Below are 27,777 nucleotides of genomic sequence, written 5' to 3'. Positions count from 1 at the left end.
TTACCCTAACCCTATGAGTGAGGTTATGATAAGCATAATTTTATCTTTAAATTATTTACATTTTCTGTGAAGTACTGTTAGAAAATAATAATGGGGAAGAAAGGCTACAACTGGAAAGCGCGACAAGTGGTTAATACTGTGGTTGAAAATAGCTCCAATTCAAAGGTAGGCTAGGTAACTTTAATTTGTAAGTTTATAGGTTAGTTTGTAAGTTTAATGGTTTAAGTTAATCGATTGTCTATTTTAAAAGTATTATAGTAGCCTACTCAAATGTTGTCTATTGTATCTTTTTAAATATGCAGCTTTTTCATAAAAATATGTTGCGCCTACATTCTCATAATAGGCTAGTCATAATCCGGTACACTAGAACAGTTTCATAAAATGTATCATTAACCCTAGATGGGTTGGGTATTGCACGTAAATTTGACGTGGTACCGGTACGAGTTATTTTTAGCGTTTCACCCCCCACCCCCTCAACCGACAATACCCTCCTTCCGGCAGTACTCTAAGCAGTCATTTGCCTTGGTTGGGTCGTAGTGTGTTTCTTTATGCACTTGATAGTCAGTTTCTTGGAACACATACGTCAAACTTACGAGTCAATACCCTTTGTGTATAGCAAAATGGCCGGCAGTACATAAAATTTACGATACCTTACTGTGCAATTCCTGTTCAATTCCTGCAATTCCTGTACCTTACTGTCCAATTCAAATTTACGTATTGATACCCTTAGCGTCATGCTGTATGACGATAAAACCTTTCTAGGGTTAACCTTAAATTGGGCGCATCACGGAAATTACCTCTGGGTTACAACATTTATCGTTATAAAACCATAGATTGCGTTCGGCAAGGCAATTAGCCACACCCTACGTAAATTATCTCTTTTGCGGAATTGGTTTCGGCTACTCTTTAAAACCCCTTTCCCAGTTGTCAGTCGACCTTGGGGAGTGGTTTGCGTTACCTACTACAGTTCAGCCAAAGTTACTGTGGCACGACCAGAACTGGTCTGGTCCCGGTGACGGGGTTGACAGGGGTAGGCCTACAAGCTACACATCCATATACCACAAGCTTTTTAGTATGTATGGGTTACAATTCCACATCTTCCCAGGGTACCTTCTGCATACCATCTAGGCATTAACTTAGTGGCTTTGTTGTTCACCTTTTTTAAGCTAAGTTATGTGTCTGTTTCCACAGTAGTTTCTTGTCCAGGACCACCCCTAGAAACTTCACTTCTGATTTCCATTCAAGCTCCTTCCCCTCCAGCTTGATGGTTCTCAGGTGGGCAAGATTTCTCTTCCTTGTGAATGGCACAAGTGAGGTTTTGTTCGGATTAACCGTCAACCCAGCGGACCTGTACCATTCCTTCGTTCAATTTAGCCCTCCTTGGATCAAGTCACAGAAGGTATTTTCAAACTTCCCTCTTGCAATTATGACTATCATCTGCATATCCGATACATCGCAAACCCTTCCTGGTTAACTTCCCAAGAAGTTCATCGACCACCAGACTCCAGAGAAGGGGGGACAGTACCTCGAGGACACCTCTTTTCGGTAACACTCATTTGAATAATTCTCTCTCCAATGTGTGTTTCCATTGTTCTTGTGGATAGCATATATATATGGTTAGAAGTGTTGAGGGTATCTCCTCTCAATAACCAGCAACACACATTTTGAGCAGGAAGATCTACAGATAGGCCTACTTCTTTATATTAATTGACAAATGATCAGGCAAGCACTGGATAGAAAATGAACTTTTTTTTTTTTTTTTAAAGAGGTTGGCGGCCTCTTTTAACCTTGCATTTGCCTGTCCACATAGACTAAGCGCCCGTGCGTGGATCGTTTACAGCAAAGCAAGGAGTGAGCCGGTACAGTACAAAGGTGAACTGTACTGATAAAATGTTATCGGCAGTGACCAGGATCCGAACCCACGACATCGCTGCCTTGGGCCCGAAGTCCGCGACGCTACCGACTGAGCCACCGGCTCACTAAACATTTGTAACTGCATTTAACATTGTAACTGCTATAAGTCTGTGCCTTTTTGGACATAAGCATTTGACAATAAACTTACCTCCCATTTGGCAATAAGGGAGGTGCAGGAAAAAAAAGGGGTTGATGGAATCATAAACAGGTGGATCAGTAATACACCTATAATTATATATATACAGGGTGAGTTTTAAATGAGTTCCCCCCCTACTTTTTTCTACATTTCTTAAGATATCAACTCCGGACCACGTCAGATCATTGTAGAGTAGTAAGTACTTAATTTTGACTGGGTATACATTTTTGGCCGCCATCTTGGATCCGCCATATTGGATAAAAAGTTGTTTTTTTTCAAATGTAAAGGTAGGGTTGTGACTCATTGTTTCAAACTACATTTTTACGCTGAAAACGATGCTGCAATCCGTTTAAAAAAATCTAGATCCATTCTAAAGTTATGATAACTTTTTATAAATGTATTTTTAGTCCATTTTAACATTGTGCATACCGGTACTAAGACCATAATCTCAAAATAATGCTAGATAAAGATAAGTATACACCACCATTATTTTCACTTGGTTATGATGGATGTATTTTTTTTTGCCGCCATTTTGAAATGTGAAATTATTTTAAATATAAAGGTGGTGTTGTGACCCATCATTTTGTACTACTTTTTTATGCTGAACTCAATGGGGAGCGAGCTGGCATAGTGGTTAGAGCGTGGGACTTTAGTCCCTGAGGTCCCAGGTTCGATCCCCGCCAAGTCACCAATGAATTTTATCTAGACCTAATTGATAATGCCGTCAACCCCTAAGTATAGCCTGAAGTAATGTGAAAAACAATCCCAGGCTCGTGCCTAGCGACCTCGGACCAAAAAAAAAAATCTACCATTAGGCCTATACTGTGGCATAATATTCTAGGTAGCATTTAACAGTAAATATGATTCTAGGTACAATTGGAACTGACAACGAAGAAAAATGAGCATTATGATGATTGTAACACACTTGTTATTCCATCAAAGAAAAGGAAAACAGTTAAAACTAAAACCAATGGACCTGTTGTGACAAAAGTTTTATCCAAAACTCAGAGGAAAAAATTGGAAAAAATAGTCGAACGGAAAAAGAAAAAAGAAAACGTAAGTACTTTGGAGCCATCTATCTATATAAATAAAATTAGAGTTTTGTCTGTACATTGCTAAGAATTATATATTTTTAGGCTATTTTTACGTTTTATACATTAAAGAAGCAGAAACAAGTCTTTTTTATATTTCTGTCTGTCTGTCTGTCTGTCTTTCTTTCAGTCTGTAACACTCAAGATGACATTTTATGCAATCTTCTTCATGAAAACGAGAGTACCTATCAAAATCCAAGTCATTTTAATGTATTCACTGGATTGGCGAGAGTGTCTTTAGCCATTAAAACATGGCCTCACTACTTTGTAAATAAAATTACGGACGTTCAAAAATGCAGTTTTGTGCGATTTTTGTCAAGATTTCGTTAATTTTTTATCACATAATCATCTATGAAATAACGAACAGCTGTTCGGATCAAGATTATTTTTTCTAGCTGTCACTGATATGTTTACAAATGTTGTTTACAAATACCGCAATCATTTCTGATCAAGTTTTGTAAAAGCAAATCCCAAACAAAGTGAGATTAAAAACGTTTTTCTTACATAACGGATTTAATTAATCGCAAGTGCAATATTTTAGTGTAACCGTAAATGAAATTAACCCTTAGAGTGCCAGGCGAGAAATAAAAGTAACGCTCAAAAAATGCCGATGATTTTTCCCGAAGGTCGCGCTAAAAATGCCGAGCGCGATCTGGCGATTTTTAGGTTAAAATTTCGTAAAAATCGAATTTTCGATATTTCGACCAACGAAAATCGATGTATCGCATCTAGCAACTTTCGACTCAATGTTAATATATGGGTTAAAAGAATCCGAGTATTTATTCGGTTGTTATGACAGCTGTTCGATCATTACGAAACGTCCGGTCAACCGGACGTTGGCACTTTTGGCTCGTTCTAAAAACGTCCGGTCGGCCGGACGTTGGCACTTTTGGCTCGTTTTAAAAACGTCCGGTTCCCCGGACGTTGGCACTCAAAGGGTTAAATAACTAGGCATCATTCAGGTCAGGAACCAAAGATTCTTTGTGTATAAAATTGTTCTTGAGTTTTGATAACCAGAAAGAAGACCTTGAATCAGTGTTGTATATGGCTGGGACACTTAATGATCGTCGCAAATAGTTTACAAACAAGGTTTCCACTCATTGACGGCTCTTCAATGGCGATTGTGTAAAGTGTAAAGTAAAAAAATCACAACTGCAGTGGGTGATTGTAATAGAGGTATACGGATTATGCTAAACTCGCTTTTCCAATGTGTCACTTTCTGTTTCTACTCACAGTGTGATGCAATCGCTGGACCATACAGCCAATAGGCCCATAGCCCATCTCTTGGGTACGTACGCCTACCAATTTATTCATAACAACCTTATCGATGACGATCCTTGATACCGGTACTTTTCCATGGAATACATGGCCTACCTACTTAAGAAAAAGTTACAAATGTCCAAAAACTCAACATTGTGTGATTTTTGTCACATTCAACTGAATACTATAAGATCCCTGTGCGTAGAACGGGCACACAGCTAGTCATATCTAAGAACTGTTAGGTTTCTATTAGGCTACATTTAATATAATTTATAACTTTCATTAGGTAGTTACCATTTGCAAGTTTTTATTCAATTAAAAAGTTTTAATATCATCTACGAATAAAACTTTATCATTCAAAATTCTATTTCTGATGGAAGCTGAAATATTTTTTTCAGCGCTCAACAATTTTAGAAGCTCTTTCCAAAGTACAAGCCCCTGAAGAATTGCTAAACAAACTAACAACAATAGCCTCTTTACAAACTAAAGGTTTGAAGCGGCATAATAATGAAGAACAAAAGGCAATCAATTCAATAGCTGGCAGCAGGAAAAAAAGGATGAAACTGTTGCAGGAAGAGGCTAAAGGACAAAGTTCTCTCCTGACAGATGACCCCAATATTGTTGGGTTTGATGTAAGTAGGAAATTAAAAAATTGTTCATCAATAAATAGTCTAAGTGGTGTGACGCTCGCGTCACAGCCGAATAAAGTATTCTGACTTAGAATGGTAGCACGCACAAGAAATCTCTGGATTTAATTGAGCCTCAAATCGATCCTACGAGCCTAGTACCTATTGCTACAGTGGGTAAATAAATATGACTAAGTGGGGTACGTGTAGAATGCACTTGCCTTTTACGACTTAGTTTTATGAATAAATCCTATACTTCTCATCAATTAAATGTTAAAACTTTGGGTAGGTCAGTTAAAATACTCAAGAATTATTTTATGTTTTATGTATTGAAGCAAGTGGAAAGGTGTGCTTACTAATTGTCGTAATTATAATAAATGGTCCAGGCTAATGGATCAGCTTGTTTTAGTTAGTAACAAAGCTATACAGGTAATCTCACTTCAATCTACTCCAACTCATTAAATTATGTTATATTAATAATCTGATACATTTTGCCAGTTTTCTTAAAGCATTACATAATATCGACAATGCTTAATCAGTTCTAATATCCCTAGAGCTAGGTAAAGCTTAAAAATGTCAATACTCATGAAACATTGCCATTACAACTTTTAATGACAAATCTTGTTTCATGTTTGATGATTAGCCATCAGACACAGATTCCAGTGCTGATGAAGATGTTGATATTAAAGAAGAGCCTGAGGACATTGATCAAGTAAAGGTAACTAACACGGAACTGCAAAAAGATTTAATAAACTCAAATGAAACCAAATCCGAAAATTTAAATAGTGTCACGATAGACATTACAGACGATAATGAAATAAACAATAAAGTAACACATGGGGATAATACTTTAAAGTTGAAAGAAGAGAAGGATAAGGTTATCAAAGTTGAAAGTGTCCCTTCAATTTTTATTCCTGTTAATCGAGATGAGAAAATTCAAGAAGGACGATTGAAACTGCCAATCCTTGGAGAGGAACAGGCTATCATGGAAGCCATCCGGGAAAATCCAATAGTCTTGTTGGCCGGAGAAACAGGCAGTGGGAAGACTACGCAGGTTCCACAGTTTTTGTATGAGGCTGGCTATGCAAGGTAAAGCATTTAGTTAGTCCATCAGTATTAGTTTCTTAGACAATATAACCAAATAATTCTCATAATTTGTTATTAAAGGAATAAAATGGTGTCATTGCAACAAAAATTTAGCTATGCTAGTTCTATTACAGATGTTGTAATTGGTCAAAAACTCTTTCATAGAGTAAACGGACCAACTAATGCCAAAGTTGTTGTTTACTTTGTATGTCTCTTTTAAATACTAGGTAAACTTTTAGTTTGTAGGTAACTTTTTGATAAAGTATTATTAGTGGCAAAAGTTAGTACTTTTATATTCAAACTTTGGTGAATTTCAAAGGATTTTTTAGCTGTCTTTGATTTAGAAGGGAAGCACGTTAAAAACTTCATAATTATTTTTAATATTGTTTTCTAGCAACAACAAGCTGATCGGAATAACGGAGCCGAGAAGGGTTGCGGCGATAGCTATGTCTAAGCGGGTTGGTCAGGAGCTGAATATGAGCGAAGATAAAGTCTCCTACCTGATAAGATTTGAAGGAAACACGACACCAAACACGCAAATCAAGTTTATGACGGACGGTGTACTCTTGAAAGAACTGCAGACTGTATGAACTTTTTTACCCATTTATAAAGTTTTGTAATATGCCTACCTAGATAATGTTTATTTTCCTTAGCCAACAGTCCTATATTAGTGCAGTACTTGGATAATAATTTATATTATCTCGCCTGGAATATCTGAACTTGTGATGTCTCTGTAATTTAGTGTACAAACTCTGATTTTTTATACAACATTTTTGCAACCGAACCCTGTAATTATTTAAATAAGAGCCTAAGGGCTGCTTTTCCACTGGGTCGCAGCCACCAGAACTGTAAAATTGCATTGTGTCTTATAGAGCTCTTCACACAAGTGGGTCGCAGCGACCTAGCTATCAGGGCTGCGCGCACCGCTTGCTTTGTCTTCTGACTACCTTCAACAGGGTTCCACATTCTGGAAAGTCAGGGATAGTCATGGAAAAAGATTTTGGTATTTGAAAGTCATGCAAATAGGCAAAACGTCATGGAAATTCTCAATGATGGATGGATTGGAGGGGACTTTTCAATGCTCTAGTCGGGCGTAACCCCAACTATTTTAGCATTTTTCAGGGTTTTTCACAAATGTACGACAATTCAATTTATTGCAACTGTATTGGCTCAATAGGTACAAACAGGTCCCTACTTTATCTTATAATTTAATTAATATTTTTGTAGGATATTGTTGCAACGGTAGTGTATACTAAAATGTTACAACTTTATTATTACAACTCAAATAGCAATATAGCACAAATATTATTACAATGTTTTGAGTTGTCTTAGTTCGTGAGAAGTTTGTGAGTCATGGAAATCAATGGTAATTGGTCATGGATAGTCATGGAAATTAATAAAAAAATTTTTGTGGACACCCGTGTTCAACTTGTGACTCCCACTTGTTTGAAGCTGCACACAAGCCTGTGATACTTTCTTGGTTTGCGGCTGTTTATTTTGAGCTATAACATTAGCTATATTATTAGAGCTTTCTTTGGTTTACAATTAATTGCTTGTTAACGGTGATATGAAAGAATAGGGTACCTAATAAATTTCTTGATAATAATGAATGTTTGTCATTAGTAGGTAGGCCTGTAAACCAAAGAAGAAAGCAACAATTTGATTCCGAATCATGCAACATGAAACCGAGTACCTTTTTAGCGAGAAGGTCTCAGCCAGTTGGTGGCAGCCAACATGTGTAAAGGGACAAGCGTGGCTGCGACCCTAGTGGGAAGGCGGCCTAATATGTTTCTTTACCTAAGAAAATACTTAAAAGCTTACTTAAAAACATCTTTGGTGTGCTAGATTCTGATCTACCATTTGTTCATCTAACATACCTACCTGATTTATTAGCCGTACTGTTGTGATAGTTGATTGATTTTAATGTTTTCTGCTGACCAACTTTACAGTTATTAAATACTCCTGTATTTGACATTTTGGCCTCTAATCCCGTTATAAAAAAAAATGCACTAATCTAAATTTTAAAAATCCTCATAATGCATCGCTCTCGTTGTTCACTCTGCAGTAGTATTAATTCAACTTATTTAATTTCATAAATGTGAAAGTATGTGTCTAAAAATGAAGTGAAATAATTAAATTTAAATAATAGTCTAATAAGAAAAAATGTCTCGGAACATAAGTTTAAATAAAAGTTTTAAAATGTACAATGTCTCAAATTGATTACAGTTTTGTACCTATTTATAGCCTCATAGAAATTTGTTTCCAGGATTTTCTGCTGAACAAATACTCAGTCATTATCCTAGATGAAGCCCACGAGCGCAGCGTGTACACAGACATTCTGATTGGTCTGCTATCTCGGATTGTACCTGTTAGGAACAAGCGAGGGAACCCTCTCAAACTTATAATCATGTCTGCCACTCTTCGACTTACTGACTTCACGGAAAACACTCGACTCTTCAAAACTCCCCCTCCAGTTATCAAGGTAAAGATTATTTTTTGACACAAAAACATTTTTTCGTCTCTTAACGATCTATTGTTTACACAAATATAACTAGGTAGTAATGTTTGACTTGTTGCTTACAAGTACAAATTTACAATTTTACCAATGCTGTGTAATTTAGGATCTGTACAGTTCCTAACAAATGAAATGTTTGTTGAAAAAAAGTTCAATGTTGGTTAGGTCATGTAAATTTATCTCTCTGAACACTATGAGTTAGAAAACATAAGCATAAAAAAAACGTCTACTCATAGAATCAGGGCCGGTTTAACCCATACGCGAACTACGCGGCCGCATATGGCGCCACGAAAAAGTGGCGCCAACAGAACAATTTTTTATTTATTTATTTATTTACGGCAGCGTACAGCGCGGCGCCTTTGGGTTTCATTTCATGACTCATGCTCGAGATAAGCAAGCGCGCAGCGCCCCACCACAACGACAACAAGAAACTTCTCCCTCCCTTCCCTCCCTTCTACTTCTGATAACTCTCCCCTGCTAGAGCAGAGCATTACATTGTATGTATTGTATTCTCTTTTAGTTGTATGTTGTATACGTACACCTGTTCTGAACCAGATTGATACCGACTCAGCAATTAAAAAATTTGCCAAGATCAAAGCTAGGAGAATTAATTTCTAACTGCTATAAGAGTTTTTGAACTGTTCAAATTGAACATTTTGTATTCTTTTTGTCAAGGTAATAGATTTAGTTTTCTACATGTTTAATGTGTTCAATTAAAAATTCCTATCTTGTCATCTACTTACACCTGTTTTTCATTGTAATAGGCTTTATAAAAACTTATATCGTATCCAAGTTATCCTGTAAAAATTGTTTTCACATTTAGAAATAAATTTTTAACTTAGGTCGTGATGCTCGTCAAGCATGTTGTCACGATAGACGACGGCAATGACGTAGGTATTTATTTATTTATTTTCCAAGGAAAGATTAAAACAAGCAGCTGATCACAAACGGTCCAAACATTACGTAATTGCCTTCTTCTATAGTAACGTCATGCTTGACGAGCATTACGGACTGTTTTTTTAGTGTGGCCTTGGTTTTGCTAAAGTTTATATGATGAGTAAAAGTGTAAAAATGTTAAATTTCTGGGAATAATAAACAGTCTTTTATTGCAAGTATTCTTCTAACCTAAACTTTAAAAAAATTTCTTCCCAAAATCGTTGGGAAAAAATTCACAAATATAGTTAAGCAATGTTCATGGGTTGTGGGGGGAGTGGGTGAGGTGGTAAGGGGGGATTCTAAGTGGCGCTGATTCGGGTGCTCGCTTAACTCTGAAAAATCCCTAGAACCGGCCCTGCATAGCATTCTTATATTACGGTTTGACTGAAAATAACACGCTTGCTAACTTTTCAGGTTGAATCACGACAGTTTCCTGTAACGATTCATTTCAACAAACAGACACCTCAAGACTATGTGAAGGAAGCTTATCGCAAGGCTTGTAAAATACACACTCAGCTGCCTGAAGGAGGGATACTCATATTTCTCACAGGTAAACAAATTAATGTTTTGTTAATCATATACTTGTGTGTCCGATTACATAAGCTACACAATACATATTGCCAGTGCACTAATATTAGATAAGGTAAACGGTAGTGATGGGTCGGTACCACTTTTTCAAAGCCGGTACCGGTTCCTAGCCAAAATCGATTCTTGGTTCTCGGTTCCAGTACCAAGGGTACCTTATTTTAATTTATAGGATAGGCTACTTTTTGTTCTAAAACAAAATATCCATACAGTATTTCAATTTCATAGTATTTTGCATTACTATAGGTTAGTACAAAACTGAAGGGATTAAGAAATTAAAACTAATTTCAATTTGTAAAAAAAAACACTAAAATACCCAAACACATTTAAATCAAAATAATATATAATGTAGCAGAAGTGTTAAAAATATTTGATGAATTGGTGATGTGTCGATACCAAAATTTATCGATTCTTTACCGATACCTGAAAAAACAATTCTCAATACCAATATCATATTTTAAATAGTTTTACCAAGTTCACTGAATGGATTGGTTATAGGCCTACTGGTATTTTTGAGGTAGGCTATTAGGGTGTTTTTCAAGTAAAAAATGTATGCAGCAATGAAACATTCTAACTAGCCAATTTCCAAGTGTAAACCCTTCTTATCACATCAAATAACTACCATATTTAAGGTACTATATAGAGGGGTATTCTGAGATCACTGCAAAATTAGAAACATCTTTCTCAATTACTGAAACATCATCACCCACCGTGTAGACATCATCATCATCTTCTACGATCACGGCAAAATCACGAACATCTCCTGTGGCCGTGTAGACAACAACATGAACTCCCGCGGTCACGGAAACGTCTTTGTCGTCGTCCATGATCACGGCAAAATCATGAACATCTCTTGCGGCCATGTAGACATCATCGTCGTCTCCTGGGATCGCGGTAACGTCATTGCCGTCATCCCCGATCGCGATCGCGGCAATATCATCTCCGCGGTCATGGAAACGTCATCTTCGTCTTGGTCGATCGCGGCAATATTGGTAATTTTTCGGAATTATCGGTACCTACCGATGTTTCACCATCGGTTCCGGTTCTTTTGCCAAGAACCGGCGGAATCGACATTTGACGTGAAGTACCGAACCATCACTAGTAAATAGCTATTCAAAAGAAACTAATGATTACCAGCCTAAACTCTCTCTTAAATTCATACAATAAGAATATATCTTTCAGCTCTTCACTTACTTGGGACATAGCAATTACGGACACACGAAAAAAGGTTTTTGCCTCCATACATTCATTGAAAAGATTACAGAATTTTTTACCACAACACACTAAACTACATTTGATCAAATCACTTGTACTACCCCACTTCATTTACTGCAACTCATTGATCAATGACATGACTGTGATTCAGGCGGGTATGCTTCAGTGGTCACAGAATTATTGTTTGAGATCTATGGTCTGCGACGTATGGAGCATATCACTCCATACTACCTTGAGGCACACATCCTGAAATTAAATGATCAACTATTCATTAAAATTTTGACATTGGTTTTTTCAATTTTGAAAACAGGCTCCCCAAAATATTTCAAATCCGATTTTAAATTTGTGTCTCAGGAGTCAGGGTAGTTCACGAATGTCTCGTTATTCTTCGATCACATTGCGTATACCTCATCACGTGACCACAGCTTATGGCAGGGCTTTTGTTGTTACCGCTTGTCGTCTGTGAAACGGCCTACCCCTGCACATTAAGACACTTAAAAAACGTTCCCAGTTTGTGGCTGCACTGAAAAAGCTCTATTTTGAGAAGATGGTCTCGGCTAGCGTGTCCTAGGGCTATTTCTTTGCGCGTTTGCTGATGCGTGTATCCAAGAGTGTGTAAATGTGTTTTTCTATCAATATTTTTACCTTTTTGGTAGCCTAAGGTGTTCAAAATTACTTATCTCCTGCGAGACGCGTTTCGCATTAATTACAATGCATCTTCAGTCCCTGTCACAGGTCTCAACAATGCCCATATAAGTGGTTGTCACAATTTATAAAACATATTAACACAACCGTACAGTTCACGAAACACATACGTATATACAATTTTTCGACCATGGTCACACACGTACTGTACATCAAGCGAGCGGGAGAAGACACGCGAACCACCACACACACAGATCACACATCACAGGTCACGTTGAGACCTGTGACAGCGACTGAAGATGCATTGTAATTAATGCGAAACACGTCTCGCAGGATATAAGTAATTTTGGACACCTTAAACTACCAAAAAGGTAAAAATATTGATAATAAATAGGTGTCTAGGCTAATATCTACAAAAAAAAAGTGTTTTTTTTTACTGTTTTGTTAAATTTGTATGTTTTTCTTCTTTTTTTTCTGAGAAATGTAGGTACTTGAATTAATTGTTAAATATTTTATGTTTAATTAGATTTTGTTTTCCCAATGTAATATTATTTTTGTTATATTTTTGAATGTCAGGTTAAGTGTAAGAAAGGGCAATGTGGCCCTAACTTTGCCTGAAAAAATAAACGATTTTCATTTCATTTCATACGCACACTGATGAAATATTTCCTCGGTAAATATTGATCCAAATTTGACATTTTATTTATCTAAAATATCGTACTAGTGTTTAGTATAAATGCTTCATTTCTAAAAAAATTACCCCAAAGAGCTCAAGTTCCTCAGTTTTGCTATGATACACCCTTGGTAGATAGTGCCTTTACGATAACCTTGTAGTCTTCATTCATGTGTCTTACATTGTTTTTTTAACATTTTGTCTCGTAGCTGGCTGTTTAGTATGTGTTTGGTTAATGATGTATTTTACTAAAACCCATACAGGTTATGTAAGGCATGTACTTTTGAAATTCTGACTCATTGGTTATGTTTCCAAAAGTTATAAAAAACCTTTTATGTAGTTATGAATTATTATTTGAATTTATATTTTAAGGTCAACAAGAAGTGAACCTTGTGGTTAAAAAGTTGAGGAAAGCTTTTCCGCTGCGGTCTCAAAAGCAGAATAATCTGGTCAGTGACAAAACAGAGGAAAAAGACAAGGAAGATGTTGAAGAGGATGAGGTTGATGAAGATTTGAAAGATGCTATGAAAAAAGCAAAGCAATCAAAACGGAAACTAAAGAAATCTCCTGCTCCTTTGCCAGTGATTAATTTAGACAAGTAAGTGCTCCTAACCATTTTTAAGATTGGACACTCGGCAACAAAATGAAATACATGAGAAAAGGATGAATTCATATTTTACAGGTTTTAAGTTGCATCTGAATTTAATGTACCTGGTACCGTACTTTCATAGGTTTGCAATTTAAATGCTCATTAAGTCATTATAAAGACCAAACTTCTTCAGAATTTCAATAATATTACCTCATAATTTTGTCTGTCAATAGTATTAAATCTCACAGATTAATGTTCCAGCTATGAACTGAACCCTCAGGACGACACAGAGGGAGACATGTTGGATGATGGCTCTGAAGCAGAAGAAGGGTGGGAGGAGGAGGAGACGTTCACTACAGTACAACCACTCTGGGTCTTGCCTTTGTTCTCCTTGCTGCCCAGTCACAAACAGGCCAAGGTAAGTTTACTCCCTTATCAGGCACATTTTGATAATTAGACCTTTTATGGTGATTCTCTACTACTATATTTTAATTTAAGCTCTATGAACAAAAAAAAATCTTAAGTTTAAGTTATTCCTCTTTTCTATGGTCGGGGTTTCCTCCTCGTGGGGAAACAGCAGGTGGGGGCGGGGGTAGGTGCATTGTCCATTGTTGACAAGCCATTTACGCTCCTGTCATCATCTCGTAGTTGCTCTTGTTTGTCTTTAACAACTTTTAAATACATCGAGCTGACATCCACAAAGGGTCTTGAAAGTGGCTTGCCTTCGATCGCCATGATAAGCGACTCCCCCGTATTTTGTTTCCTCCAATCAGTCTCCTTGTATAGAATTATAGATGAATCCAACCAACAATATGATTTGTTTCTAAAACGCGATAGCATATCTTTGAGTCATACTTATCTTTGTTTTTAACTTTAGACCTCGCCTAAAAGCATGTCATGTTGAAACAGAAAACAGTACCATTTAATTACCTAAGACAAGGGGTAATTTATTTTATTATAAATATGTGGTTGGGTAAATTCATTGGATCCTTTTTTAGATTAAATAAAATATGATCGGCCATAGCCTGATTTCATGAATATCATTTTGCAGGTTTTTGAGCCCCCACCAGAGGGTTGTAGACTTTGCGTGGTTGCGACCAACGTTGCTGAGACTTCCCTGACCATCCCTAATGTGAAGTACGTCGTGGACTGCGGCAAAGTCAAGACACGGCTGTACGACGCTCACACTGGCGTGTCTACCTTTGATGTGCTCTGGACCAGCAAAGCGTCGGCCAATCAGAGAGCGGGAAGAGCTGGGCGAACAAGTGCTGGTCATTGTTATAGGTGGGTGACAATTACAACTTTGTATTTCACTACCCTCTGATGACTGTGTTTCTGATGTACTTGTGTGTCATTTCAATTTCACATACTGTGAAGATATTGAATTTTTGAGTGAAAGTGTCAAGTTTATTCTGGTTTTGGTAGAGAGTAATTCATTGTGACAAAAGGTTTTAAAATTAAAACTATTCCATCTACTTTATGTATCATTGTGGGAGGGATGAGGGAAAGGCTCCAAACAACATTGATAGTGACACTACTAGACGCTTGTGGTATTAAACTAATCCAATGGCAATTGATTGTTGAGTTGGCTGTAGAAATATCAAAAGCAGTGGTGGGGGTTCTTGGTTCTTGTGTGCATGCACATCCCACTTGCCTTTACTAATTGACACAAACTAAACCTGAACATAAAAAGTTGTTTGATGATGACGTCAAAGAAATAAACACCAAATTTACACTTGCAGACTGTACTCCTCGGCTGTGTTCAATGATGAGTTTTGTGAGTGGGCTGTGCCGGAAATGCAGCGTCGGCCTGTAGATGAGTTACTGCTGCAGATGAAGTCTCTCGGCATTGATAGAGTGGTCAACTTCCCCTTCCCCTCCCCCCCAGACGTCACGCAGCTACGGACTGCTGAACACAGGCTGACACTGCTTGGGGCGCTGCAGCCGCCCAAGAAAAAAGGTGGGAATGGATAATGTGAATGGGTAAAGTGGCTTAGTAGTCTCTAACACGTCCGGCCCACATCATAACTAGGTAATGCTGAAAAGTGGAGGTACTAAATAGCAATTAGGGAAATGGTACTGTAAAATTTGAGGATACATCGATCATGGAAAATGTGAACATTTACCTCAGTCTGAGAACATAAAAATCACCTCCTGTGTTTGTAGCAAAATCTTGAGTTTTTTGTGCAATTTCCACATAGGCTTATGCTTTTTCCAATCACAATAATATCACAAAAATAAAAGCTTGGCTCATTTTCCAACTTTTCTGGCTCGGTCCAGCTTATAAATCAAGTCACTCAGACTACAACTTTCACTAACATTCACAAATGCAACTTAACCGCAAAGTGAGGCAACTAACCTGGACAATACAAAGGCACAATGACTTGTGGAAATTGCTATAAATAGACAAACAAATGTATTACTATACATACCACTCCCAGATTACTTAACGGCCTTGCTAGCCCACAGCAAGATTAAAAACAGAATATATTTAATACAATTTTGAGTATGTAGCATCAGGTGTCTTGCCAATCAAAGCTAGCCTCTAAAACATTAACCTTTCAAAGTAAACTTACTGCTAATAATTTACAACACATTTTTTTCAAGTCATTGACTATGTTGCTCTGTAAATTATAAAAAAAATCAAGTTATTATTACAGATAATTCTTTGTTACAGATGCTTGCAGTTCCAAGTTGACCCCTCTGGGACAGACCATGTCTATGTTCCCTGTGGCTCCAAGGTTAGTGTTGTTTTCTTCTACTATCTTATAACTAGTAGCTTTTCCTGTGCTTTGCAACCCCTTATTACCACAGAGTAAAAACATTTTTTCTTCAAAGCTACCCGAATCGTAGAAAAATCTCTAGAAAAACAATGACAGAGACTTTATTTATATAAAAGAAAAATTATAAAGACAGATTTTTCTGTTATTTTATGGCCTTCGCTGGGCTATTTCCATAATTTGAGAAGTGTTTTGTGTGATTTTGTTGTAATCAATATCTTTATTCTGTTAATTTTGGACCTCTATTACTTATAATATTTATCTTTTAATGGGGTTTCCACTGCAGGTTTGCCAAGATGCTGTGTCTGAGTCACCAGTCAGGTCTACTTGGTTACACATTGGCTATTGTGGCTGCATTGTCCGTTCAGGAGTTTCTACTCTCTGGGGACAAACACTGGCTGAAATTACGACGACAATGGGCCGGAATGGGGAACTCATTGTTGCTTGGTATGTTTATTTATAATTTTTCCTTAGAGGTCCCTAGATGCTTAAATTATAGTTAGATTTTTTGCACTCCCCAATAAGTTAATTCCCTGAGGCAATCCTTGTTTAGGTACCTAAGGAAATCTACCAATCAGCTTCCTGATGTAAACAAATTGCCAAAGGTTTTTGTTCTTAACCACATTGAGCTCTTTTCTTGTGGTGAAGCAGATGATCTGTCTCCTTTGACACTGAATGAGTCTCCGTCATACAACACATGAGCTTCATACGCTTTGTAACAACCCATGAATGAAAATAAAAATACATTTTCATTGAGGCAAATATAAGGATCACAGGGCTCTTTCTTAGAAACCAAATTGTTCATCCAGAGATACAAGATCTGGACTCATTCTAATAAATTGAGCTTGATAATGAGACAGTACGGTATCAAATGCTTTGCTAAAAAATTTTTCCCTATATTTCATCTCAATAAAAATAGGAAGATTATTTCATGCGGATGTTTACGATCTCATGTCCAGGTGATGTGATGGTGCTGCTGAGAGCAGTAGGAGCTGCCGAATACGCCAACTCCAACAGTCATCTGGAGAGGTTCTGTACCTTGCATGGTCTGAGACACAAAGCTGTGGTAGAGTGTCGTAAGTTACGACTACAGTTGACCAATCAGCTGAATCTACAGTTGCCGGGGTTGTCTCTTGTGGTGGATCCTAAGATGATTCCTCCCACCGATACACAGGTTAGTCTACCATCAGACAATGGACCTATGTCTCATGTGAGAATATATTATAAAGTTATTAGTATTTTTAGTGAGGATAGCAGGCTTACCTGAATAGGAAAGAGTCCAAACTGCCACAAGAAACATAAAACGTTACACTAAGAATAATATTGACTAAGATAAGAAAAATAATAAAAAATTGTCTATCAAAAACTTTAACAGACACAAGCTTGCTATCTCTAAACTAAACTCTTTTTGACCAGGGCTTGAAACATGCTGTTTTTTAACTGATTAGATTCATAGGCCTAATAAGTAAAAGTTTCCAGAACAAATCTGGAGCATTCATATTCAGTCTAGTTAGGACTGTTTTCTCTTCTTTGCGTATCATATTTTTAAAGCACATGTATTAATTGCAGTTTTTGTTTTAAGGCAAGACAACTACGACAGATAGTGCTGGCAGGTATGGTGGACCAAGTTGCCCTCAAACTGACAGATGAAGAACTGACTTCCAGAGGACTACGCAAGGGCAAACCTGTCTACCAAACACCCGAGATGGAAGAGGTTTGAAACGGTTCCATGTTATATTTTCAGTATAAAAGTAAAAAAATAATGTTTGTTGAAATGTGGAATAATGATGTTGTTGGGGTTGGTGCTTAAAAAATAATATTGTTGCTTACTTGGCTGATTCATTGTGGTATAAAAATGTTACCAACTTTTTGACAGTTACATACCCAAAATGAAAGCTAAAATTTATTTGTCAGGTTTTATTTGAAAGAGATCCATGTAGTTACATAGCTACAATAATTTAGTGGGTAGTGTGACAAAATAATTCATCACCACATACAGTAGAACCTCGGTTAACCGAGCCTCGCTTAACCGAGACTCCGGGTTAACCGAGGCCGTCTCGAACGATTTTTTTTATTTAAAAAGCAAAAGAAACACGCACAAACTACGTACAGTAATGAGCGTTTGGGTGCTCCTTTTATCGCAATACGCACGCTAGCCTGCAATGCGTTAAAACTACTGTACAGTAAAATGTTGGCAACTGTTGTGTTTCCTCGGCCAAATATTTGCCTAGCTTAGCGCTTATCTTTGCCGAATGCATACGGCACTGTCACCCGACACCGCTCGCCAGAGCAGCTGCAGGTGTTGTAACCCGCCGGACCAATGCGAACTGTTTCAATGCCGAGACGCGACTGAGACACTCGCTCTCCCCACCACCCCGATTCGACAAAAGTTTTTTTTTACAGCGATGAATCTGATGGGGCGACTGAGAAAATATCACATACAGAAGGTCTAAGAATGATCGAGGGAGCACTGGCATCACTGAGCTATAATTCTAACTGGAGGTAGCACTGAATGTCAAAGATGCGTGTCGCCAGCCGCCATGTTTGCGTGAGGTGTGAGTTAAAATGAAGCCATGTTATTGGATGAAAAAACTCACTGCTATGCAAACCTAGTTATAGAAGCCATGTTATTGGATGAAAAAACCTGCTGCTATACCAACCTAACAAAATCAGCGACACGCTTTTGACAGACTTCTGCAATGGCAGTGCTACCTCCAGTTATAATTTTAGCTCAGTGACTGGCATACATTGAACAACAAGAAACCGCAACAACAAACGATTTAGTTTGGCTGCGACGCTGGCGCAACAGGGCGGCTAGCCTAAGATCCTCTAATCTAAGTCAAAAAACAATAACTGATTTCTTTGGGAAAAAAGATTAGCTTACTTTGTTTATTTTTGTACAATGTACAGTAAATTAATTTTCATTTCTTTGATTTAATTTTGTAAACAGGAATACTGTACTGTAACTAAACTTCTGTACATTGTGTAGCCTATATCATACGTATTCAGTTGTGCAATAAATTGAGTGTTATATTAAAACAGTGTTTAGTATTGTGAGTGTTACCGTTTCCTCTCACGTTTTATTGCGTACTAATAACATTTCTTGTACTAATAAACTAAACAACAGTTCAGTTAATAACTTTTGTTCATGTTTTAGTATATCTTGAGCTATTTTTAGCCCCGGTAACGATTTTTAGGTTACGTTCCGTGTTATCCGAGGTTCGCCGTATCCGAGGTACCCTCGGTCCCAATTACCTCGGTTAACCGAGGTTCTACTGTACACACATTTTAGAATGTAACTGTTGAAATTTGGGGCAAATGTCTCTCTTGTTTACGAATTCATGCACTTGAAAGAGAATTGATGATTACCATTATAGTAAAAACAAAATATTTTGTTATAACAAATATTTTAAAAAGACAATACCATTACTAATTACTGAAACACTCATGTGATCTCTGTAGGTTGTGCACATGCCGTCAACCTCTGCATTATACAAGGCTGCTCCAGAATGGATTGTTTACCAGGAAATATTCCAGACAGACAAGATGTACTTCAGAGGTGTGTTTTAGAGCTGGAGATAATCTATAGCGTAGATTGAACATATTTCCTTACATCTTGATGGTGTTAACGCACAAGGGATTTTAAGGGTTGTTGGGATAGCAGACTTACCTTGATTTGGAAAAACGTCCATCTTGACACAAGGAACACTACACACCGTTACTGATATGTGCTAATTCGTATTATATAAACCCAAAATGTTTTTGTTGCTCGTTTTTGTAAACTGATCTCTTTACTAAATGATTGTACACTAGTAATGTATCCAGATTTTAAATTGCAAGGATGTCACCATAGAGTGCAAAATCCAAGGTTACGTATTTTTTGGCGTACTTGAAAAATCTTTACAGCTCAAAGTTGATGATTTGATTACAAATGATGAGGAGGAAATGAGGATGAGGACATCTCTCTTATCTACCCAAACCTTATTGAGTGATCTGTCTGTGTCAGTAAAAGGATCATCTTCAAATGGTCCAAAGTCGTTTGGTCCACAGTTTATATTGCCGTTCGTTTGGTCCAAAATCGTTTGGTCCAACAGTTAAAAACTCGTTCGTTTGGTCCAAAATCGTTTTATCCAATTTCATTTGGTCCAAAGTCGTTTGGTCCACAGTTTATATTGCCGTTCGTTTGGTCCAAAATCGTTTGGTCCAACAGTTAAAAACTCGTTCGTTTGGTCCAAAATCGTTTGGTCCAACAGTTAAAAACACGTTCGTTTGGTCCAAAATCGTTTGGTCCAAAAGTACAGGCCAAACTAGAAGTAAAATGTTGCATTGTAGAGTAAACTTATGAAATATACTGTACGTTTATATTGCCGTTCATTTGGTCCAAAATCGTTTGGTCCAACAGTTGTAAAACAGTTCGTTTGGTCCAAAATCGTTTGGTCCAACACATTAATACGAGTTCGTTTGGTCCAAAGTATAAACTATTGCGTCCCTCACATTGAAGGCGTTCAAATATCCGCCGTCGTATACAATAATAATATTAATACAATTTTTGCTTTAAACATGTTGACTTTCTATGTTTTTAACGTTAAAGACACCATGTTTTGTTGTATTCAAACCACTAAAGCGTACATAAACAAACTTAAAGCTCAATAGTGTATCATACGGTTGGAAATCTTATAAATTAACAGTTTTTATCACATTTGGCGACCTTCTAATATACAGGGTGTTCAGTGGACCAACATGTTTTAAATGTTTATCATACACCTTAATTTGTATTGTTGTACCGGTACCTATTTACAATGGAGTGTTTACTATTGATCATGGTTGTCTATAATTCTTAATCAAAAGGTTAAAATAGAACATGAAAATTACATTAATTAGCCTACTCATATTTTCTGGACGTCCACAATTTCCTGGTAAAAATTTTGTCTTACAGAATTATATATAAGGATCTTATTTTCTTATTTTAAAATTGATGTTCTTCTGTATAATGTCATGTTTAACAATATAACGTTCCATTACGAACAGTTATATAATCTTAATATTACAGTAATTCTTTCAATCATTTCTTATTGCATTATGTTATATCTATTGTACCGGTTGGTGTCTGCCTTTTTGACTACTTTTGCCGATATTTTGTCTTATTATTCAATACTGACAGATCATCACGAGATTATTGTTATACATGTGTATTTAATCATTGGACAATTTCCCATTATGTAATACGATACAGAATAATAAAAGTGCAGAAGGCTTTTACAGTCTATGAAAATGAATGTTAAATAGGCTACTTTTATTTATCATAGACATATCATTAAGGTACATCAATTATAAGTCTACTCTTTGTGATATGCATAATTGTCTGAGACAAACATTCAGGCACGTTGCCCATATTTTTTTTTTAAATAATAGTGGTTTTCAGTAACTGGATTAAATTTTTAATAATTTTATGAATAAATGCATGATAAGTTATAGAAAGTTATTAATCCCAAATTCCAGTTTATTACATACTTTTAGAGAGTTTACTTTGATGCATTCATTCAGCTTAGTGAAAGAATACACAATGGAGTCAGTGAATGTTATTCAACTAAAGAAGTGATGCGCATGTTTACTGGCGCTACTCAGCAACAAAAATCATTGATCTCTCAAAGTTACTTACCCAGATGGTGACATCAAAAAGGCCAAAACTCCATACTATAAACAGTTTCTCAGACCAGAGTCAATTTAATGTGCTTGAATTGTGGCATTTATTAATTCGGCTTATATTTCTCGTAACCAACAGATTGTTCATCTACAGAAGAAGTTCATTGTGTTCTTATCGTGTCTAATAACATCCAAACACAGAAACCTTAAATTACAGTAGTACCTATATCTTGACAGATGGTTTGCAGTAGCATCTGAGCCAGCAGAGCCACTGGGGCGGAGCCCGAAAGGATTTTTGGGATAATAATATGCTTTAATTTTAATCGGGAATGTGAGCTATCATCATGCAAAATTTAAGCCCAATCCGTCCAGTAGTTTATGCGTGATTGAGCAACACACACACACACAAACACACACACAAACTCACAAACTTTCAGATTTATAATATTAGTAAGATTAAAAAATAAACCATCTGTTTAACATTAAATGCAAACTCAAAGCAAAGTCAATATTTATCCACAAATCTAGGGAATTAAAACGCGTTGTTTTAAGATTGACTGGGGATAAAAAGTAAACATTACACAAACACATTATATATAAATAAATATATGTATATGTACGTGTATAGAAATGCAAACATATCAATTATTTAGAAACATATCACAAAACAACAAATAATAGGCCTCGGAAGGCAGGCGGTTGGGTTGACGACGTAACGGCGATTATTTGAACACCTTCTATGTGAGGGACGCAATAGTTCATACTTTTGGACCAAACGAACTCGTAATAGAGTGTTGAATAAAACGACCCGATCGAATGGTCCACAGTGAAACGTACAGTCTATTTCATAAGTTTACTCCACAATACACAATTGTAACTCTGGTTTTGCCTGTACTTTTGGACCAAACGATTTTGGACCAAACGATTTTGGACCAAACGAACTGTTTTAAAACTTGTGGACCAAACGATTTTGGACCAAACGAACTGTTTTAAAACTTGTGGACCAAACGATTTTGGACCAAACAAACTGTTTTACAACTTGTGGACCAAACGATTTTGGACCAAATGAAATACTCCCCAACTGGATCATAAAACGATTTTGGACCAAACGAACTGTTTTAAAACTTGTGGACCAAACGATTTTGGACCAAACGAACTGTTTTACAACTTGTGGACCAAACGATTTTGGACCAAATGAAATACTCCCCAGTAAAATATCAAAATAGTATTTGATTATACATATTGTAAAGATTTTGTGTTTTTTTTTGTGTCAGAGTGGACTTGAGCCAATTCAGATAAGATTGTAAGGCTGACAAAAATTCTCAACATCGAAGTTGTTAATAACCTAACCTAACTTTATTAGATGTTAATTTCTTAGGTTAAGGATGTAACTTGAGCACAAGGGCCTTTGTTTGAGATATTTTGTTCAATTAAATGAAATGAAAGTGAAAAATTAGCAGGCTTACCTGAATGGGAATGAATGCACTCCAACACAAATTTACACTTTTAAAACACATCTTCGTCACACACTACATTAAGTGCCAATATCGGCCTAAACAATGTTGATATTATAAGATTTAATTATTAAGTTTTACTGCTGTATGTTCTGACCAGTAATAACAGTTTATTAACCACTCCAATGATTTGTTTAATAGGAGTGACAGCTATAGAGCCTGAATGGCTGCCGGTGTTTGCACCGACTTTATGTAACTTGTCGTCTCCGCTCACCGAACCTCCGCCCAGATACAACGAGGACACTGGCGTGGTCTATTGTCACTTCTCTGGCTCGTTTGGTGAGTGAATACTTTCTAATGATGCCCTCAAGAGTGTTAAGCTTGTACAGTTCTCCCTTTTTTGTCATAACCCTCTCAGGAAATGTTGAAATACGGTAGTGCTTGTTTTTACTATTATATGAATGAAAAACTAAGGTGCAATTAATTTGGTATTATCTTTTTACAAAAATATACTTTACTCAAGTAAAAATGAAAGAATTTTTGAAAAGTGATCATGAACATGTACATATAAAGTTCACTATTGATTATCCTAGCCCTCAGGTTATCCAGGGTCATTTTAGGCCTAAATATATAATTTTTTTTTTTTTTTGCCGGAAGCCTAAAATTAATTACCAGTACGTTATTAACGTATGATTCTATTTAAAGAAAAAATATTCAATTTGTGATTTGTTAAAATTAATGCTTAATAACCGTTGGCAAGCTGGACGAGCCCTCTGCAGAAAGTGAACAATAGCAGTGGCATTTCCGCTCTGGCTCTACTGGCTTGCATCGCCTTTTATCAGTCATTGTCGTTGCGATGTTTTGATGTTGATGTTGACTTGATAGTGTCATGTAGAGTATGGCTCCAAGGTCAAACTCAAACGCCTTTTTGTGTTTTTTTAAAACAGTACTGTGTCAATACTGTCAAATTGCTCAAAACTGTATTTTATTTTGATCAATAATTTCAGGCAAGAGGGGTTGGCCACTGCCGGTGACCGAGCTTGAATTTCCAGAAGGTCTTGATCGCTACAAGTGGTTCGCTGTCTTCTTTCTCAACGGATCTGTTTGTCCAAAACTCAAAAAGTACTCCAAAAATCTCCTCTCCACGCCTCAGACCATGGTCAAGTCCTGGGCAGGGTGAGTTGAGATGATTTTTTTAGTCCATTTTAAGCCAAAATGAGAATTTATTTAACATAATGAATTCTACTGTTTAGGTAATGCACTTTAATGTAGTTTTTACTTGGTTGAAAAACAATAAATAATATGTGAAAATGTCAATTATATTTGGTTTTGATACCTACCTTTCTTTGAGGATTCATTAACTATGAAATGTTTAGGAGTTATTATAAACTAGCTGTGTACCCGTTCTACGCACGGGATCTTATCGTAGTCAGTTGAAACCTTCTTATATTAAGAACAGCAGTTGGTTTGCATATTTTCAGATATGCTGGCAAAACTATATATCTATAAACCTTCGCAAATACAGTATCTGACAGTTTCAAGCCAAAACAAATGCTTCGCAATTAAATGTCACCCGGATGCTTTATAGATTTATGAGGCATAGCCCTAAGGTAGGCCTATATTTAAAAGTTACTTTCTACAATGGTTAAAATTATTTAATGTACTACCTCAACCTCACTATTACCTTATAAAAACAACTTATTGTTATTTAATAGATTATGTATTCTCTAAACAATAATTGGTATAGGCAATAACAATAATATAGGCAAACAATAATTGGTATTAACATTAGAAGGAAATGTGGCAAAAATCACACAACGTTGGGTTTTTGGACGTTTGTAATTTTATTTCTTAAGTAGGTAGGCCGTGTATTTTAGGGAAAAGTACCGGTATCAAGGATCGTCATCGAAAAGGTTCTTATGAATAAATGGTTAGGCGTACATACCCAAGAGAAGGGCTATGGGCCTATTGGCTCTATGGTCCAGCGATTGCATCACACCCACACGGTGAGTAGGAACTATATAGTCAATGGTAAGAACAGAAAGTGACATATTGGAAAAGCGAGTTTAGCATCATACGTAAACCTCTGTTACAATCACCCACTGCAGTTGTGATTTTTTACTTTACACTTTACACAACCACCGTCAATGAGTGGACACGTTGTTTCTAAGCTATTGGCGGTGATCATTATTAAATTTAAGTTTCCCAGCCGTATACAACACTGATTCAAGGTCTTCTTTCTGGTTATCAAAACTCAAGAACAATTTCATACACAAAGAATCTCTGGTTCCTGACCTGGATAATGCCTAGTCATTTAATTTCAATTACAGTTACACTATTACACTATATTATTGCACTTGCGATTAATTAAATCCGTTCTGTAAGAAAAATGTTTTTAAACTCACTTGGTTGGGATTTGCCTTCAAAACGTGATTGAAAATGGTTGCGGTATTTGTAAACAACATTTGTAAACATATCAGTGACAGCTATAAAAAATAATCTTGATCCGAACAGCTGTTCGTTATTTCATAGATGATTATGCGATAAAAATTGGACGAAAACTTGACAAAAATCGCACAAAACTGCATTTTTGAACGTCCGTAATTGTATTTACAAAGTAGTGTGGCCATATTTTATGGCTAAAGACACTCTCGCCAATCCAGTGAATACATTAAAATGACTTGGATCTTGATAGGTACTCTCGTTTTCCTGGAGAAGATAGCGTAAAATGCCATCTTGAGTGTTGCAGACAGACAGAAAGACAGACAGACAGAAATAGAGATAAGACTCGTTTCTGCTTCTTTAATGTATAAAACGTAAAAATAACCTAAAAATATATAATTCTGAGCAATGTACAGACAAAACTCTATTTTTATTTATATAGATTCTGAACACATTTTAAGGAAAAGCTGTGTAGCCACTCAATGAGTTCTTTTGGAAACTTGAGTTCAGCTAAATTGGCTGGGAAAATAAGACATAAAGAATTACAATGGTTTAGAATCTTTACAAAATGTCTTTAATCTACCAAAGACATCTTAGACCAGGATGAAATGTCCTTTTTACTTTGTGTGACTTTCTTAGAGTTTCTATTATACCCTGGACTCTAATTTTGTGACCTATCTGAACTTAACTCCTTTCCAATAATAACTCCATAAATGTTACTTGTTATTTATTTTAAAAAAATAATCCCTGGCTATTGAAAACAATCAAAATGCAAGTGAGTTTTAAAAATAAAGCTATGTTTAATTATTCTTATTTTTAAGCACTGTCTCACACAAACATAATTTACAGATTACAACCAAGGACTGAGATTTTATTGAAGACACTTGTTGCTGCCCAAGTAGATTCAAAGTCGTCTCTACTTGAAAAATGGGAAGACGAACCAAAGTGTAAGTAATTTACTTCCTTTTAAGTTTTCAACAAGAATGTTTAGCAAACTCTTATCCGAATGCCAAACTCTTTTCCTACTTATTGATCAAACTTATCACTAAGCATAGAGTTTAGTAATTTTGACAACGTATGGATTGTTAGTGTTCATAAATATTTGTACTTTTCCCAGATCTCCTGAACGCTTATCAAAGTTGGCTCCCCGAGTCTGCCCACAATGAAGTTGCAGTTTTGTGGCCTCCTTTATAAAATCAAAACCACTCCTAGCCAATATACCTGTCTAGCTCTATCATACAAATGAGTTTTTAATCATGAGTTTTATCGGAGAATCTTTGTAATATATTTGTTAAAAGTGTTTACAAGTTTATTTTTGTGAATTTGTATAGATGTAAATACAGTTATATTTTGACTATTTGAAACGTTGGTGATTCATGTGTTTTATTATCCTTTTATCTGAACGAGGTTGGCAAGCCTGCTTGCCTGTTTGTGTCACGAGGAATTGTCGCTCCCGGTTAAATTTAACTTTCAGCCAATTTAACGTTGTGCAACTTATATATTTTTGTGGTTAAAAGTTAACTACTTGTGTTTTTAGTTGGTTTCTATGATCTTACACCCCTATGGACATTGTAAGTAGGATTCAATGTGGTTAATGTGTCACTAACCAACAAGGCTGAGAGGAAGGAGCTGACCAAACCTGATTGTCGACCGGCAAGCGATGATTCACTCACAGCGCTGCCAACTGTACGACTGTGACTAACCTCTGTCTGACGGCTGACCTATCCACCCTACTGTCACGCTGCTGGATTTTCGCAGCGCCTTCAATTGCCGTGATACTAATCTGGCTACACATCTGTTTGTGTCTAGTATTATTGACATTGAAGGAAGTAGTCCAAGTTGTTTTAAATTATTTTGACAATGGATGACAGTGGAGCATTAGTTTACGAGACATCAGAGTCAGCAAACGATTTTTATGAAACCAGTGTTCTTAATCTTACTACCGAAATTAATAAGATTGAAGCAAACTACCCGGAATTGTCGTTAGAAAATCTTTCCCTGCACATCTCAAAGTTGTTAGAAAACCTTGAACATTTAAATCATGACAGGGTTAAAACATCCAAAGATCTAGAACAAAGTATGACTGACATTCAAATCTTGTCATCAAAATTAAATATTGAAAAAGAACGTCGACAAGAAGAAGTTAATTGTTCCTTTAAAATTCAAGACGATGCTGCTGTAGAAGTT

General features: G+C 36.5%; 1 protein-coding gene across 1 annotated transcript; it reads left to right on the top strand.

The window, feature by feature from the left end:
* LOC129004689 (probable ATP-dependent RNA helicase kurz) lies at positions 1-26,954 on the top strand. The gene is made up of 20 exons (XM_054433250.1): positions 1-165; positions 2,921-3,106; positions 4,800-5,033; positions 5,671-6,116; positions 6,508-6,697; positions 8,380-8,595; positions 9,979-10,114; positions 13,055-13,280; positions 13,533-13,689; positions 14,323-14,555; positions 15,014-15,231; positions 15,949-16,012; positions 16,338-16,498; positions 17,011-17,225; positions 17,634-17,765; positions 19,514-19,610; positions 23,350-23,487; positions 24,156-24,324; positions 26,440-26,537; positions 26,708-26,954. Exons 1-20 carry the CDS (start codon positions 91-93, stop codon positions 26,782-26,784), a joined length of 3,468 nt encoding a protein of 1,155 aa, XP_054289225.1. The 5' UTR covers positions 1-90; the 3' UTR covers positions 26,785-26,954.
* Positions 26,955-27,777: the final 823 nt, after the last annotated feature.

The sequence above is a fragment of the Macrosteles quadrilineatus genome, unplaced genomic scaffold, assembly GCF_028750875.1.
Source record: "Macrosteles quadrilineatus isolate MER2022 unplaced genomic scaffold, UCM_ALF_1.0 Scaffold_10__1_contigs__length_6754688, whole genome shotgun sequence".
Lineage (NCBI taxonomy): Eukaryota > Metazoa > Arthropoda > Insecta > Hemiptera > Cicadellidae > Macrosteles > Macrosteles quadrilineatus.
The sequence above is the reverse complement of the archived record's forward strand: the minus strand, read 5'-3'. Positions and strand labels throughout refer to the sequence as shown.

What these genes read in the sequence shown, in the direction of transcription:
- LOC129004689 (XM_054433250.1), top strand. Translation starts at nt 91, where the DNA reads ATGGGGAAGAAAGGCTACAACTGGAAAGCGCGACAAGTGGTTAATACT. An exon ending in TCTTGAAAGAACTGCAGACT is followed by an intron (nt 6,698 to 8,379) that starts GTATGAACTTTT and finishes ATTTGTTTCCAG; the next exon opens with GATTTTCTGCTGAACAAATA. An exon ending in AAACACCCGAGATGGAAGAG is followed by an intron (nt 17,766 to 19,513) that starts GTTTGAAACGGT and finishes TGATCTCTGTAG; the next exon opens with GTTGTGCACATGCCGTCAAC.